This window comes from Rhamphochromis sp. 'chilingali' (genome assembly GCF_963969265.1).
Source record: "Rhamphochromis sp. 'chilingali' genome assembly, chromosome: 16".
Classification (NCBI taxonomy): domain Eukaryota; kingdom Metazoa; phylum Chordata; class Actinopteri; order Cichliformes; family Cichlidae; genus Rhamphochromis; species Rhamphochromis sp. 'chilingali'.
This window is the reverse complement of record NC_137943.1, coordinates 31,998,924-32,015,191: the sequence shown is the minus strand read 5'-3', so window position 1 is coordinate 32,015,191 and position 16,268 is coordinate 31,998,924. Positions and strand designations below refer to the sequence as shown.

The following is a 16,268-nucleotide window of genomic DNA, read 5'->3' as shown; positions in this document are numbered from 1 at the left end:
TTTATTCCTTCTATTGTCTAATATAACTTTGACCCGTGTCCACCAGGGGTGGTGAGTGACCTGGATGGACCCAGATAGCACTTTAGCTCAGTCCTACCACTAGTTGATACTAACTTACTTATATTTTTTCTCAAGTGAATTTAGTAATTCACCTAGCAAAAGTCCCTGTCCTTGAGATCGTCACTGTCTCCTCTGGCAGAGCTTCGACACCATTCAGAGGGAGACTGGGAACATTGAGTCTAAATGGACCATGTTCAGCACCTTCATTGCTGAGGCTGCACCACTGAGCTGGGGTCCGTGTCGTGGTGGTAAACCCATGTTGTGACTGTGGTTTTACATCTCCTATAAATACTACAAGATTTTTATTCTATTGTATATAGTATTTTATTTTATTCTAGTGTATTGTGTACAGTACCTTATTCTTATTCTATTCCAGTGTTTTCTAATTTTTGCTATGTAACTTTCTACTGTAACAAAAGAAATTTCCCACATGTGGGACTCGTAAAGGTTATCTTATCTGATGTTATCTCTTATCTTATCACCCAGGACTGACCTGATGTATTAAATGCACTGAAAAAGTAAAAAAAAAAACAAACCAAAAAAACATGACCCTCACAGTGCTCACCAGCTGGCCCAGATGGGCGTAGGCACGATTGAGCAGTTATATCATGGCATCCTCAGCCTCGAGGTGGGGCTGGTAACAAACTGAAGGAGATCCTGATGTGGCCTAACTATAGGGCGGAGCTGGTTGAGGATGAGTCTTTCCAGGCTCTAAATGTATGTAGTTTATTTATATTAATGTATTTGTATATTGTTATTTCACTTCCACTTCATGGACCGTACCAGAGAAATCAGGAGACCCTCGTTTATTAAAAAGATTTTATATAATTATTTTTAGAGTGACTATAATCAATGAAGGGATTATTCTTTGTTCTGTAAAATGATTAATGCTGGATCAAACTAAAGGGTTTTACAATAAATCAAACTTAAATCAAAGTATTTTCTTCTTTCTTTATTCCAGGATATCACTAATAATCTCATGGCAAAATTGCAGTTTTCTGCAAAGTACCAGACTTTATGTTGGACTGGACTGACCTGATGAGGGCAGTATTACGCCCTTGATACCTATAAAAGAGCAATAAAAGAAGAATAGCGGCAATGGTGCCATTGAGAGATCCCGAGTTAAGTTTGAAGACGTTGGTTTGGCGGTATCGGTTGTTGTTGCAATAATGTCTTCAGTTCAGCATCTGAGAGAGTTCATCAAGGAGAGATTAAATGCTGCTACAGAAGAAATCTTCTCAGAGTTTGAAAAAACGATCGTCCAGTATGAGGAGGAGATCCGTCAGCTAAGACCGCTTAATATCAGACCCGGGATAAAGTCACACAATACAGGTGTGTAAATTTGTGGAGGCGTGGGGGGTTGCGGGATTGTGTGATTTACTTGGGCATGATCTAAATGCTTTGCATAAATGCATTGATCTAAACTAGTAATACACCCCAGTAAAGTGTATGCAGCTATATCTGTGCAGTGTTGAGAAGGTTACTCTTAAAATGTTTTTTACTACAGATTACAAATAAATGGCCCAAATGTAGTTTGAGTAACTTAAAATACATTTCAATGTGAATAATGTATTCTGAATACTTTGGTTTGGATTACTTGATATATTTTCCATTCTTTTTACAACTACATGAATGCACTATTGTCATGTGAATTATTGCTGTTACTGAAGGCTACTAGCCACCTGTTACGCTCCTGTTTAGCCCCTAATCTCCTGAGTATGTTCAGCTGGTGCTAATTGGCCCCACCTAGTCTGGTGTTGATAAAAGCATACCTGAGGCAGGCTTTCAGGAAGCTCACTAGTCTTTGCCTTGGTAGCCATTTTAGCCAACCTGCTATGCCAATTTGAGATAAAACCTCTATCTCACTAACACTCTCGTATTCATCTCCTTTTTACTGTTGCGGCTCTTGAGCCGGTTTTCTGAGAGTCCATCCTACCTGACGAATCATCGTACCCATTGTTTCTGCGCATGCGCACAATACGAAATAAAGTTGCGAGCCGTCTTACCTTTGTGAAAATCAGCTAGAAAAATACTCTGACTGATAAAATTCAGTGCCAAACCATCCTGCCTTTGTGAATGTGACCTACTAGCATACTTTAACAGCTAAATTAAGTGGCAAATCGTCTTACCTTTGTTAATCTGAGCTAGAAACATACTCTGACTGGTAAAATCAAGTGCCACACCATGATACCTTTGTGACTGTGACCTACAAGCATACTTTAATGTGTAAAATGTAGTGGCAAACCATCCTGGGCTTATGAATATGAGCTACAAGTATACTCTGATGGGCAAAGTTAAGTGGCAAACCGTCATACCTACTTAAATTTGTGGTGAAATTACTCTGTGAAAGCAGAAATGTGCACAAACTACTTACAGTAGGACGTTTTGCCAAAGTAGGATGGTTTGTCAGAACACCGTAATGTCGTATAGAAAAAATATTCCCACCAAGCACACTCACCAATATTTTGTTTTTGAACTCCATTGCAGTTATTTCACACATTAAACCTTTGATAGAAAATAATAAAACAAAAGTAAACTGCAATAAATTACAGGTAGCAGTAAAACTAATAACTCTTTTATGCTATGTCCACACCAACATGGGTATTTTTCTATGCATTTGGTCCTTTCGTCCGCACGTAAACAGCGTTTCGAATCACCAAAAAGGTTGGAGAAAACTCAGTTTTTGCATTTACCTGTGGTCGACGAATACGGAGTTCATCGCACAATGTCAGAGATGTGTGCCTTTCACATCACGCTGTGCGACATGTTATTGTTTACATGAGATTAATTTCTGCAATGGCAGATTCAAAATACTGTTAATCTTACTATCTGCAGTTTTTACACACTTGCATATACACAAGCAGCTATTGTCCCTCCATTTAGAAAGGTGGAGGTGTCATGGTGTAATTATTTTACGTGTAGTTTTTCTTTTCCCCTGTGTAATAATAGTCAACATTGCTATCAAAAAGTGGGTTCAAAAACATAAACAACTGTGGGATACTGTTTGTGCATGATTTGGACAGCCTAGCGCATCCTCCCGATGCAGGGGAAACAAATTCTGTTGGGGGTACCTACTGTAGGAGCCATATGAGTTGTTCCTTTTTTGACTAAGTGGGTTGGTTTAAATGGACTCACTGTATTGGTGCACGGGTGTGGGGCGTGTCTCATGGGTGTGGTAGATGATAAATGTGGTTGCACTCACCTGTTCACAGCACCTGATGTTGATGAGCAGAAAGGTAGGGTGAGCATGAGGCAAAACTTTCTGTTGATCGCAGCTTGAATGATTTTGCTGTATTTTAACTGGAACTTAATGGTTTTTGTATATTTGTGCACTAATTGATGCCATGAACCAGGTTGTAATTTGACATAGTAGTTAGTGCAGTTATTGGAGAGTTGCAGTTATTGGTTTGTGCAGTCTGTGCATTTGTTTAATAGTTAATCCCATGTGCTGATTTATATATTGGACAGTTGCATGTGGAATAAAAGGAGCAAATGGTACAGAAGTGTATTTTATGCGTTTATTGTTGCGCGTCATCTGTGTCCTCATGTTTAGCCTGCCGCGGCCATAGGTTGGAGGAGCCGCAATACCTACCTTGGCACATGTGCAGGTGAAGCCAAAGGCAAGCTATGCTTCATCATATTTTCTAGTCTTTGGCTTTGAAGGAAGTTGGTTTGGAAACATATTCGGCGATGCTTCAACCTCTGCTTTGTGTTTGTGTGGGAGCCCCGTCAAAAAAACCTGTCTGTTATTCTAGCAGTGTCCAAGCATTCTTCTTCGTTTGTTTTGTGGTGTCGCAAAACACATTTACAGCAATATTTTTTTCATTGGTTTCTTCACTGGCTATCAATCAAGATGAGGCAGAACCTGGTAGCTCCAAACAGAAGGACCAGCCAAAACAAATTGAGGATGTTATTCCTAAACCAGGGGCTCCCCCTGTAGGATGGACATTGTTTGGTTATGATAAATCTTACACAGATCAGAAAACTCTGCTATCCAAATTATGCCGCAAAGCGGTCTCCACCACCGACTCAAACACGACATTTCTGTTCGACCACCAATCATTTGAAAGGTTGTGGAGAGAGTTTATAGATGAGAAGCAAAAAAGAGCTGTCAGGTGCTCAAAATAAACCTTAGACTCAAGTGTAAGAACAGGCGGCTGTTACAACTTATATCTAAAAATATATGGTTTAATGCATTGGTCAAAACACAAAGACTTCCAGTCTGCCGTCTTAAAGTACTTTAAGCTTTCATGATCATATTCAGATCATGCTACTGTTCGTTCGTTTGCTTGTTTATTCACATTGTGTGATGATCACTGGCACTCGCATCTAAAAATTAGACTCTGTACGGTTATCAACATCACCCAATGAACACATGACTATGAGTGAATGTTTCTGTGGCAGCATCTGCAAGAATGCAAGAGCCCTTGAAACTATAAGCTAAATTCTCAATAGGTGACCCCTTTTAATCCTTCTTGATCTATATTATTATCACATTCGTCACTATTTTCTTGTGTCCCTTTGTTGAACACGAAGGTCTGGATGATCAGCAGGTCAGTGACCAGGAAAGGAGCTCCAGTCTGGACCAGCAGAACACAGAGCCTTCAAAGATTAAAGAGGTACAGGAGGAAATCTCCATCATTGGGGAAGGAGAGCAGCTTGAACTGAAGCAGGAAGCTGAAAACATTTATGTCTGGACCGGAGAACGGCTGGTTTTGTTGTTGAATCCTGGAGTAAAGCTGACCATAATAGGTATGTGTTTGTGTGGGAGCCCTGTCAAAAAAACCTGTCCGTTATTCTAGCAGTGTCCAAGCATTCTTTTTTTTCTTTTTTCTTTTCTTTTAACATTCCCCCTGCAATGGCTCTGCACCCCCCACTTTGGGAACCCCTGTAGTAGGCTAACGTTGTGCAATGTGACGAAATATATCTGATGATGAAATTAAAACATCTATCGTTTTGAATGACACACTATTGTTTGTTTTGTGGTGTCGCAAGACACATTTACAGCAATATTTTTTCATTGGTTTCTTCACTGGCTATCAATCAAGATGAGGCAGAACCTGGTAGCTCCAAACAGAAGGACCAGCCAAAACAAATTGAGGATGTTATTCCTAAACCAGGGGCTCCCCCTGTAGGATGGACATTGTTTGGTTATGATAAATCTTACACGGATTAGAAAACTCAAACGCAAATTATGCCGCAAAGCGGTCTCCACCACAGACTCGAACACGACATTTCTGTTTGACCACCAATCATTTGAAAGGTTGTGGAGAGAGTTTATAGATGAGAAGCAAAAAAGAGCTGTCAGGTGCTCAAAATAAACCTTAGACTCAAGTGTAAGAACAGGCTTTTCCCCAAAACACGCCATATAATAAATACTCAGAACGAAAATGGCGGCCGTTACAACTTGTATCTAAAAATATATGGTTTAATGTGTTGGTCAAAACACAAAGACTTCCAGTCTGCCGTCTTAAAGTACTTTAAGCTTTCATGATCATATTCAGATCATGCTACTGTTCGTTCGTTTGCTTGTTTATTCACATTGTGTGATGATCACTGGCACTCGCATCTAAAAATTACTCTGTACGGTTATCAACATCACCCAATGAACACATGACTATGAGTGAATGTTTCTGTGGCAGCATCTGCAAGAATGCAAGAGCCCTTGAAACTATAAGCTAAATTCTCAATAGGTGACCCCTTTTAATCCTTCTTGATCTTTATTATTATCACATTCGTCACTATTTTCTTGTGTCCCTTTGTTGAACACGAAGGTCTGGATGATCAGCAGGTCAGTGACCAGGAAAGGAGCTCCAATCTGGACCAGCAGAACACAGAGCCTTCAGAGATTAAAGAGGTACAGGAGGAAATCATCATTGGGGAAGGAGAGCAGCTTGAACTGAAGCAGAAAGCTGAAAGCATTTATGTCTGGACCGGAGAACGGCTGGATTTGTGCAATCCTGGAGTAAAGCGGACCAGAATAGGTATGTAAAAGTGTCATATACAGATTTCATAATATAGAAATGAATAGGACTCATCAAAATGTCACAAATGGTAAATGGCCTGTATTTATATAGCGCTTTACTAGTCCCTAAGGACCCTAAAGCGCTTTACATATCCAGTCATCCACCCATTCACACACACATTCGCACACTGGTGATGGCAAGCTACATTGTAACCACAGCCACCCTGGGGCGCACTGACAGAGGCGACACAAAGACACATGGTGTGCATTACCGCCTGGGATACTGCCTCACTGAAGAAATGTTTTCTGTTAGCACAGTAAAATAAAACCTGGATTTCAAATCTTCTGTTTAATAAAAAACAAAAAATTCCACCAGATTTAAGTCATGTTAGTCCAGAACTGTACACAGTATGTAGAAAAATGTTGAGACGATGAAAACTGGATTATTGGCCACAAGGACCAAGTTGGAGTGGCAAGCTGTATGCCTCATAAATGATGACTTTCTGCATGTAGACAGAAATCTCCGCTGTTCACTGCATGAGAGAGAATATTTGAATATTGCTCGCATATAGAATAGAATTCAAGTTTGTCATTGCACATGTCACAGGTACAAGGCAACAAAATGCAGTTTGCATCCATCCAGAAGTGCTTTAGCCATGATATAGATATATTACAAATAGATATTAGAAATAATATAGATATGTGAGTATATTACAGAAATGGGTCTATTATGGTATGTTATAATGTACACGGTATGAAGTATGTTATGAATATGCTATATCTATAAGTATGTACAGGCTGTAGTGAGTACAAGCTATGAACAGGATATAAATATAAAAAAACTATACAGAAATGTGAACTATGCAGGTTATAAACAGTTGTAGATTTAAAAAATTATCATACACTAACATAATTATCCCCATTAGGACTGAACAATCAGTTTAAAATATTGATTTGAAACTAAGCTTTTAACAAACCATCACATTGTGCTGTAATGTCATCACAGCACAAGACCTGTGCAGTGATGTTATCGGTGGATTTCCTGATTGTGTGGCCAATCCATCATCACTTTCTTTCAGAACTGGTATTGCTATTGGTTCCTGGTTTGTTCTTGACTACTTTTTTTTTCTTTTTTTTTCTTTTTTTTTTTTTTTAAATCTTCCCTGGCCACTGGATATAGAGGATTTGCTGCAAAAAGATGTTGATGAATGTCTATAACATACAGAGCGCTGTCTTTGTCCTGCTCCATGTTTATGTAAAACATGGAGCAGGACTTACAAACAGATTTTAAGAGAATGCTAACTGCCCTAACAGTACTGACCTTATGAAAGCATACAAGAGAAGAAAATTAAGAAAATATACAAACAGGGTTCCATTGCACTAAGAATCATGAAACTCTCATTCCTTGTGTGAGGTGATATGGCATTATTAAAGAAAAGTCTCCCATATCCTATTTAATAAATAAAAAAATAAAAACAACTCCCACTATGATTTGTGCATAAATGATTCTTCAGTTTGTCTAACATGGTCTCCTTCACTCAGTTCAATTCTATTTTATTCATATAGGGAAATACAGTGGGATGCAAAAGTTTGGGCAACCTTGTTAATAGTCATTATATTCCTGTATAAATCATTGGTTGTTACAATAAAAAATGTCAGTTAAATATATCATATGGGAGACACACAGTGATATTTAAGAAGTGAAATGAAGTTTATTGGATTTACAGAAAGTGTGCAATAGTTGTTTAAACAAAATCAGGCAGGTGCATAAATTTGGGCACCACAAAAAAGGACATGAAATCAACATTTTGTGGATCTGCCTTTTGCAGAAATTACAGCCTCTAAATGCTTCCTGTAGGTTCCAATGAGAGTCTGGATTGTGGTTGAAGGTAATTTGGACCATTCCCCTTTATAAAACATCTCTAGTTCATTCAGGTTTGATGGCTTCCGAGCATGGACAGCTCTCTTTAACTCGCACCCAAGATTTTCAGTAATTTTCAGGTCTGGGGACAGAGATGGCCATTCCAGAACGTTGTACCTGTGCAACAGGTGAAGTGTCTCGCCTAAGGACACAACGGCCGAGACTGTCCAAGCCGGGGCTCGAACCGGTAACCTTCCGATTACAAGGCGAACTCCCAACTCTTGAGCCACGAAATCAAATCCTTCAGAAGCTGCATTTGTAGGCTGACTGCGTTACAGCGATTCGACGAAGGCTGTCCAAATTCAAAGACCCCTCCAAATGCGGCCGACAAACGTGTCCTTCATTTCCAGATTTGAAGGATGGGTCGGGTGTATCCTTCGCTGCCCAACCTATCCCAGGATTCATAGCGTGGCCCAGCCAATTCCAGTTTCCAACAATGGCAGCAGCTTCTTAGTTTTAATATTACCTTTATTACTCCTTCTGAAGCTCAATAAGGATAAAACTGAAATCCTCCTTATTGGCACCAAATCCAACCTTTTGAAGGCAAACCACTTCTGACTCACTATCGATAACTCCAGTTTTCCCTTCTCCTCAGGTTAAGACCCTTGGTGTCATCCTAGACTGTTCACTTTCCTATAAATCTCACATCAATAATCTCACCTGTTCTGCCTATTTCCATCTACGCAACACTAACAGATTTCGTCCTTCTCTTGTCACCCAGTCTACATCCATTCTTGCCCAGTCTTGTTACCTCCCGACTACTACAACTCTCTCTTGCATGGTCTCCCCCAAAAATCCCTCCATAAGATTCAACTGGTTCAGAACTCTGCTGCTCACATTATCACCAGAACTGCCTCCTACCAGCACATCACCCCTGTTCTTCAGGAACTTCACTGGCTCCCTGTGAAATTCTGGATAGTTTTCAAACTTCTTGTGCTCATCTTCAAGGCCATTCATAACCTCGCACCTCCTTACCTTTCTGACCTGTTAACCACTACCTTTTCTGTCCGCTCACTTTGATCTTCTTCTTCTATCCAGCTTTCTGTGCCTTCCTTCCGCCTCACCAGGATGGGAAGCAGAGCTTTTAGCTGTTCTGCTCCCAGGCTGTGGAACTCTATACCCCCAGGTATAAGAAAGATTGGCTCTCTCACCCAGTTTAAATCTCAATGAGCCTAATCAGGGCCACCTGATCCAGCCATAAATGTATGCTTTATCAAAAAGGAAATTTTTAAGCCTAATCTTTTTTTAAAAAGAGTGTCTGTTTTCCGAATCCAAACTGGCAGCTTTTTCCACAGAAGAGGGACCTGAAAGCTGAAGGCTCTACCTCCCATTCTCCCCAACTTTAAGGCAATGAATGGTTAATCTAAACAATAAATAAATCCTGAAGTGAGTGTCCTGTAAAGTTTTTGAATAATTTTAAGCACATTTTTAAATGTTTTGTGCACTTTGATAACAAAATTTAAGAGATACCACTTTGTGCTTTTGTTTGATTATATATCGTCTTTATTTTCTCATCGTAGATGATCTGTCTAAGCCATATGCTTACCATGTAGAGACCTTCTAATGGTTGTAATTTCTCAAATGTATGTTTTTTGATTTAGATTTAAGATTTCCACAACATGACTGTAAGGACGAGGATGGGCTCACAACTCAGCAGGTCTGTAAACCAGGAGAAGAACTCCAGTCTACACCAGGAGGATCCTTCACAGATTAAAGAGGAACAAGAGGAACTCTGTACCAGTGAAGTAGAAAAACGGTTGTTCTAAAGCAGGAGACTGAAACTTTTCCTGCTCGTAAAGAAAATGATCATAGTGAACCAGAACCAAGCAGTGACCAGCTCCATTCTCACAAATCTCCTGACACAGATCAGGATGAAGTCAAGGGTGGTAACTCGCACAGAAATGAGTGGGAGCAAATCGTATCAGGCCCGAGTGTTCAAAATTCCGACACCGCACATTTATGTAGCACCTGTGGGAAAAGGGTTTTTTTTTTTTTTGTTTTTTTGGAAGTCAAGCTTGACTAGACACATGCAAATTCACACCGGTGAGAAACCACATTCCTGTAGCACCTGTGGGAAAAGGTTTAATCATAAAAGCCATTTGAAAATACACATGGAATTCCATGCAAATGAAAAACGATATTCCTGTAGCACTTGTGGGAAAAGATTTTATATAAAATCAAATTTGAAAAGCCACATGCGAATTCACACAGTTGAGAAGCCATATTCTTGCGGCACCTGTAGGAAAAGATTTAGGTGGACGTCAGATTTGACTAGACACATGCAAATTCACACAGGTGAGAAGCCACATTCTTGTAGCACCTCTAGAAAAGATTCAGGTAAAGGGAAACTTGAAATAACACATGCCAGTTCACAAAAGTGAAAAACCACACTGTTTCAGCACCTGTGTGAAACATTTTAGTTCTCCAGTACAGTTGAAAATGCAATTAGGAAAAGATGCTACATGCTAAGTTTCATTCTTAGAAAATGGTGGTGGTAGAACACATAAACAGTGTTTGGGTCATTGAAAACTGAAAATTTAAAAAAGCTTTCGGAAGCTCAGTTTCTGTTTTGACACATGGACAAGACAAACTTTTTGTCTTGTCCACCATAAAATGTGTGCACCTATATCACCTTTTTCTGACATCATTGTTTTATAGTTTATAGGCTTTGTCTTTGCTGAAGTTTCTTCATTTTCTTTGGCATGGCCTCGACAGTGCTTGAGATATTTTTAGTGTCTTGATGTAAAAATAACTATTTCTCCAAAACGCACTTGGAAATATCAGTTTAAAAAAACTACCCATGTAGTAGTTGGATTGACATTATGGCAAGTGCTTTTCAGATGGAAAGGGAATATTTTAGGGAATGACAATGTTGACAAGTTGATCTGTTCTCAAATTGTCTGTGATCCATATTTTAAGCTCATTTATTATTTATATTTATAACATAACTTATGGACTAATGTGTCATTTTAACAGTGTGTTCCATTTTGACATTAAACAAATCCAGTTTAAGATTGTAGATAATTCAGTTTAAAGATAAAATATTGATAATTATATAATAAAGGAGGAGGAGCTGGTGACTCATCTCCCATAAAGGAGCTCAGAAGTTCCCCGGGAGTCTTCATCTTTATTTATCTTTGTTTGCTTTTGGCCTCCATGTGCTTATGTCAAACATACTAGAGAGCTTTTTTATTTTATTTTATCTTGTATGTTCAATAAAAACTGTTGGCATCAAACTTTACATCTCCTGTAAATTTTGTGTTTTGGTATAAATTGTGTTCCAAAACCCTGAATCAACATCTTTCCAGCCTTTAGAAATTCTGAAAAGCCTTTAAAGCATGCGACTGCACAATCCTGCTGCTCTTTGAAAAACTAACAGTACTTCCAAACGAGCTGTTAAACAGGGCTTTGTGTGATCTGCCTTTTGGTGAAGCATTCTCGTCCTCACTTTCCAGGGCCCTATTTCAGGAAGCCGGTTTAGAAAACTCCGAGTGAAAAACGATACTCAGGGTTGAGTAACCCCGAACTGTCCAACTCGGAATATTCGGTTTCAGAAAGGCTGATAACAATTAGTTCAATCAACGCGGAGTTGCTTTAACCCCAAGTCAAGCGCGCGCACGAGGATACATAAAGCCCTGATTAGTGGAGCACAGATTAAGCGAGTCACCATGGAGACGGAGGGAAAGAAGGCGCGGTCAATGTATTTTACAGCGCTTGAGGCCGAAATTCTGATGGCAGCATATGCCGATAACATGCAAATTTTGCGGAAAAAAAGTAACACAGCCTCAGCTGCAAAACAAAGGGAGCATGCATGGCAAAACATAGCCGACAGAGTCAATGCGTGTTACTTTAAACATTGATCTAGGGATTTCCACCCATTTAACACGTTATTTTATTTTATTTTTTATTTTATACCTTTTATTTTGTGATGTGATGTGAGCGCAGGTGCAACCCAACAGGCCCCAAACGTTCCTGGCAGCAAGTAAAAATGAAATATAAAAATATAGTCCAAACAGGTAAGGTGTAATTGTATTATGAGCCATAGTGCTTGGTCTGTTTGTCCCATGTAAATCAATTGCAGTTAGAGGCTACATTAATTTTCTTTCTGTAAGCACTTATTGAAATTATCTGAGCACATTACAAGTACATATTTGCTTACTCTGTATGCTCAAATGTGACCCGTTATAGCCAACAGAAAAAAAGCGGAGGCCCGAAAAACAGGTGGGGGACCTCCACCACCACCACCACTCACAGAGGCTGAGCAGTTGGCTTCCACATTTGTGATAATGTTGGCAGCATCACATATGATCTTCACAGTGCAGAGAACACAAATTAGCATCCATTACTATAATGAAATAATTTGTAAGTTTGAAATGCTACAGGGAACTATGTACCTGTACATTAATGCTGTGGAAAGACTTCCTGTTCATAGTCTCCTTCATTTACTGAAGGAGCAATGATTGGAATGTGAGTGCCATCTATACAGCCAATCACGCCTGGGAACCGTGAGAATAAATGTAAAATTTAAGTAGTAGTTCAAATATCACCACATCATGAATTAAGTTTTGTTCATCCTGATACCTGCAATTTTGTGGCATCCCTCTTTGATAAATCTTGTGGGTCTATGACCGGGGAACACCACAGACGAGTGCAGGAGACGTTTCAGTGCAACTGTAACATTCCTGACTGCCCGACAGACGGTAGCCTTGGAAACGTGCTCAGTGTCACCAATATTATACAGAAAGCTCCCGTTTGCAAAAAACCAAAGTGCAATACAAATATGTACAGAACTGAGAGGATGTCCGCGATGTGTCACATGAGCAATATTAGGCCTGAGGATGTTATCCAAATAAATTATGGATTGTGCTGAAAAACTGTAACGTTCACACAGAAAATCATCAGGAAATGATCAAATGCGCGCAATCACTCTCTCCCGGCGGAGAGCTCTGCAGAGAATTTGGGCTTCAACATCTACTGGCTCTTCAAGGAAGGGGCAGGCCATGTCCGACACTTCCTACAGTCAGGTTTCCGACAAAGAGGCGGAGAGAGTTGGGGTTAGTAGAAGTAAACCTGCTAGGGGGCAGGTTAGCTTCACGGAGTGTGTCATCATAGTAACTCACTCAGGATTAATCTAAACTCACTTTGTGAAACTGAAAACCCAGAGTTTTCGTTAACTCACGGTATGCTTACTCAGAGTTTGCACTTAACCGGCTTCCTGAAATAGGGCCCAGGTCCTCAACCGTACTCCATCAATGTCTTCTGAAGTTGTTTCAGAACAAAAGTGGAGCACATAATAGCAAACACTGAACACACAACTCCCCTGTCTGCTAAGAGCATGTCTTCCTTTTTTATACCACCATCAGTGACATGAAAAAAGATTCAAACAAATCTGCGATGGTATTTTCAGATCAAGTTAGCCAATTAGTCATCACAGTGGACTTAATGCAGTCCACAATTCCTTAGGAGGTACCCAACATGAATTTAAACCAGCATGCAATTTAATTAAATAACACACCCCTCCCTCTCGGAGCTTCAGTAACACAAATTTGCATCAAAATCTTGATTAAATCAAAATTCAAGAATCGTTTTAACTGTCTGAGTTAGGTTCAGTCTTCACAGTCACTGGAAGCTCTAATCTTACCGACGTACAGGTTCCAGACCACAACTGAGGCAGCAAATAGTGATGGGTCGGTCGCGAACAAAATGGCTCCTAGAGCCGGATCTTTGAAGTGAACGATGCGAGCCGGTACAGAGAAAGGTACAGTAAAGAAAATGAGTGACACCAAGAAAAGAAGCAAAGTCTGGAGCCATTTCAATCTTTTTGTCAAAACAAAGGCAGAGTGTAGAGTCTACAAGAAAAGGATATCATATAGAGCCGGCTCCACAAACAACATGCACAGGCACCTAAGAACTGTCCACCCATCAGTGCAATGGGAAGATAAAACGCAGTCAGTTGAGTGTGATATTATTATTTCTAAATGCCAACCTTTCCCTTAATTAAAGATCTGGGCGTTCTTTTTTTCACCCTTTTTTCCATATTTTAGTTTATATTTTACTGTGTTGTGGTTTGCAGTGTTTTGTGTTGTTTCACTTTAAATTTGTTTAAAAGGAAAAAGCTGAAAATTTAAGTAGTTAAAAGTTGAAATGTATGAAATGTAAATAGTTGGTTTTTGTATTTTATAATTTATTTATTTCATTTTTTGTGGAGTGAATAAATAAAAGAATATTTACAGTGGCCCCTAGAGACAAAGCACGTACAAACTCCAAAACACAACAGAAGTGCTCCAGGATGCTAAGGGCCGTGTTGAGCTTTTGTTACCTAGTGGCTACACAAGCCAGCAAGTACCAACAATCGGATTGGGTGTGTGGTAGTAACAGGTAAATGAAGTTTGTTTGTTTGTTTTTTCAATTATTTGAAAAAATAGATATATATATATATAGTTTTTTAAAAACAAAAACAATAGACATATGCATTCGATTAGTGTAATTTAAGTGATCTAGGTAGCTCTGTATCAGAAGTTCAGTTAACGCTAGAAATGTGCTTTGGAATTTCTAAGTGCTTTGGAGTTTGTACGCGTTTCGTCTCTAGGGTTCCCCATAAGTATTTATATATAAACATACATAAAGAAAACCACGTTTTTTACATTACTATTTCCTTTTGTGCATAATTTTATATTGTTGTTGATAATTAATTAAAGCAACAAATCAACCTGAAGAGCCGGTTCGGAGCCGAAAGAGCCGGCTCTTTTTAGTGAGCCGAGTCGAAAGAGCCGGTTCTCTAAAAAGAGCCGGAAATCCCATCACTAGCAGCAAATCCAAAAGTGCTTTTCTCCACAGAACCAAACTAGGCCGGTCCTGAAAAGAAGTAACTAACAGGTGTTATACTAATTCATGTTTATCATTTTATTACACCATGCAGGCTGCACTTCATTTACCTCAGTGGCAATATAGTGAATTAGACATGTGTAATTAATCTCGTTTGACGTATAGATAGGTGGTCTTGTTATGTATTTAACCCATGTAGAAATTCTCTGCCCACTCACAATTTGAAAATTGTGAAAATTTGTTTATGCTTTATTTTTATTTATTCCTTCTATTGTCTAATATAACTTTGACCCGTGTCCACCAGGGGTGGTGAGTGACCTGGATGGACCCAGATAGCACTTTAGCTCAGTCCTACCACTAGTTGATACTAACTTACTTATATTTTTTCTCAAGTGAATTTAGTAATTCACGTAGCAAAAGTCCCTGTCCTTGAGATCGTCACTGTCTCCTCTGGCAGAGCTTCGACACCATTCAGAGGGAGACTGGGAACATTGAGTCTAAATGGACCATGTTCAGCACCTTCATTGCTTTTTTTTTTTTTTTTTTTTTGCCTGTCCCGTTTGGCTCTTTTGCCATCAGAATTATTGTCTAAAGGCAAAGAAAGATGCCCACGGATTTACTTTACCAAATTGACCATCCCAGCCTTGCCATAATGGTCCATTTGATTCACCTTTTATTGTTTATTTTATTTTCACTTGCTGAATACGGGACAGAGGGAAGAGAAACAGCTGAGAAGAGGGACGGGGGAGAAGGGCAAAAAACAAAAACCAACAGAATGGGCAGCAAAAAAAAAAAGAAAAAAAGAAAAAGAAAAATGCATATATCGATCACCTGTTGAGAAAGAAAAAAGAAAACAAGCAGAAGAAAACAAGTGTAATAGAATAAACAACATCACAATGATATATGGGAATATGACAGTAAATACTAAATATTAAACATTATTGTGCAGCACATAAGATCAGCAGAACACAGTGTGCTTTGAGGTAGGAGCCAAAAAGGGTGTAGTTTGTGGGTGTGATCACCCGTGTGTACACCTGTGAGCATGGACGCGCTTGTTTTTAAAAGGTTCCTTCATGTAATGATCTGCTAGAGGGTGTGGGGGGGCCACAGCCCCGTCCTCCAGGGCATGAAGCAGGTATGGAGGAGATCAAAACTCCAGACATCCAGAGGCCCGCAGAACACAAGAGACCAAGGAAGACCAACAGAGGGGCAGCCGCGCCACTGTCCCAGAAAGAGCTGAGGAGAGTCCCAGATGAGGGCTCACTCAGCAGCCGCGGAGCAGAAGCCAGGGGGAGTTGCAGTGACGCGCCCGTGAGCTCCGCCGGCAGCCAGCCGTGCCTGAGTGACCGAGCCCCAGGCCGAGAGGCCGGTGGCACCCCACCTCCGAAGTGGCCCGAGCGAGCCCCAGGCTCCAGGCCCCGATAAGCGGCCGCCAAGGAGTGAGCCGGTGTGTACCTGGACGCCCACCCCCGGACACAAAGAACCACCAACGCACCG

General features: G+C 40.0%; 2 protein-coding genes across 4 annotated transcripts in view; one reads left to right on the top strand and one right to left on the bottom strand.

Moving 5' to 3' along the window:
- Positions 1 to 16,268, bottom strand: part of LOC308383504 (piggyBac transposable element-derived protein 4-like) — a 134,188-nt gene that overhangs the window by 50,052 nt on the left and 67,868 nt on the right. The gene's annotated exons all lie outside the window — the stretch shown is intronic.
- On the top strand, positions 1,160 to 11,194 carry LOC308383550 (uncharacterized protein). Of its 3 annotated transcripts, none has more exons than XM_080861599.1 (4): positions 1,160 to 1,392; positions 4,597 to 4,812; positions 5,835 to 6,044; positions 9,548 to 11,194. In XM_080861599.1, exons 1-4 carry the CDS (start codon positions 1,230 to 1,232, stop codon positions 9,658 to 9,660), a joined length of 702 nt encoding a protein of 233 aa, XP_080717725.1. In that variant the 5' UTR covers positions 1,160 to 1,229; the 3' UTR covers positions 9,661 to 11,194. The 3 variants fall into 3 exon arrangements, with proteins under 3 accessions (XP_080717725.1, XP_080717727.1, XP_080717726.1); XM_080861601.1 differs by lacking the exon at positions 9,548 to 11,194 and adding an exon at positions 9,242 to 9,307; XM_080861600.1 differs by lacking the exon at positions 9,548 to 11,194 and adding an exon at positions 9,230 to 9,293.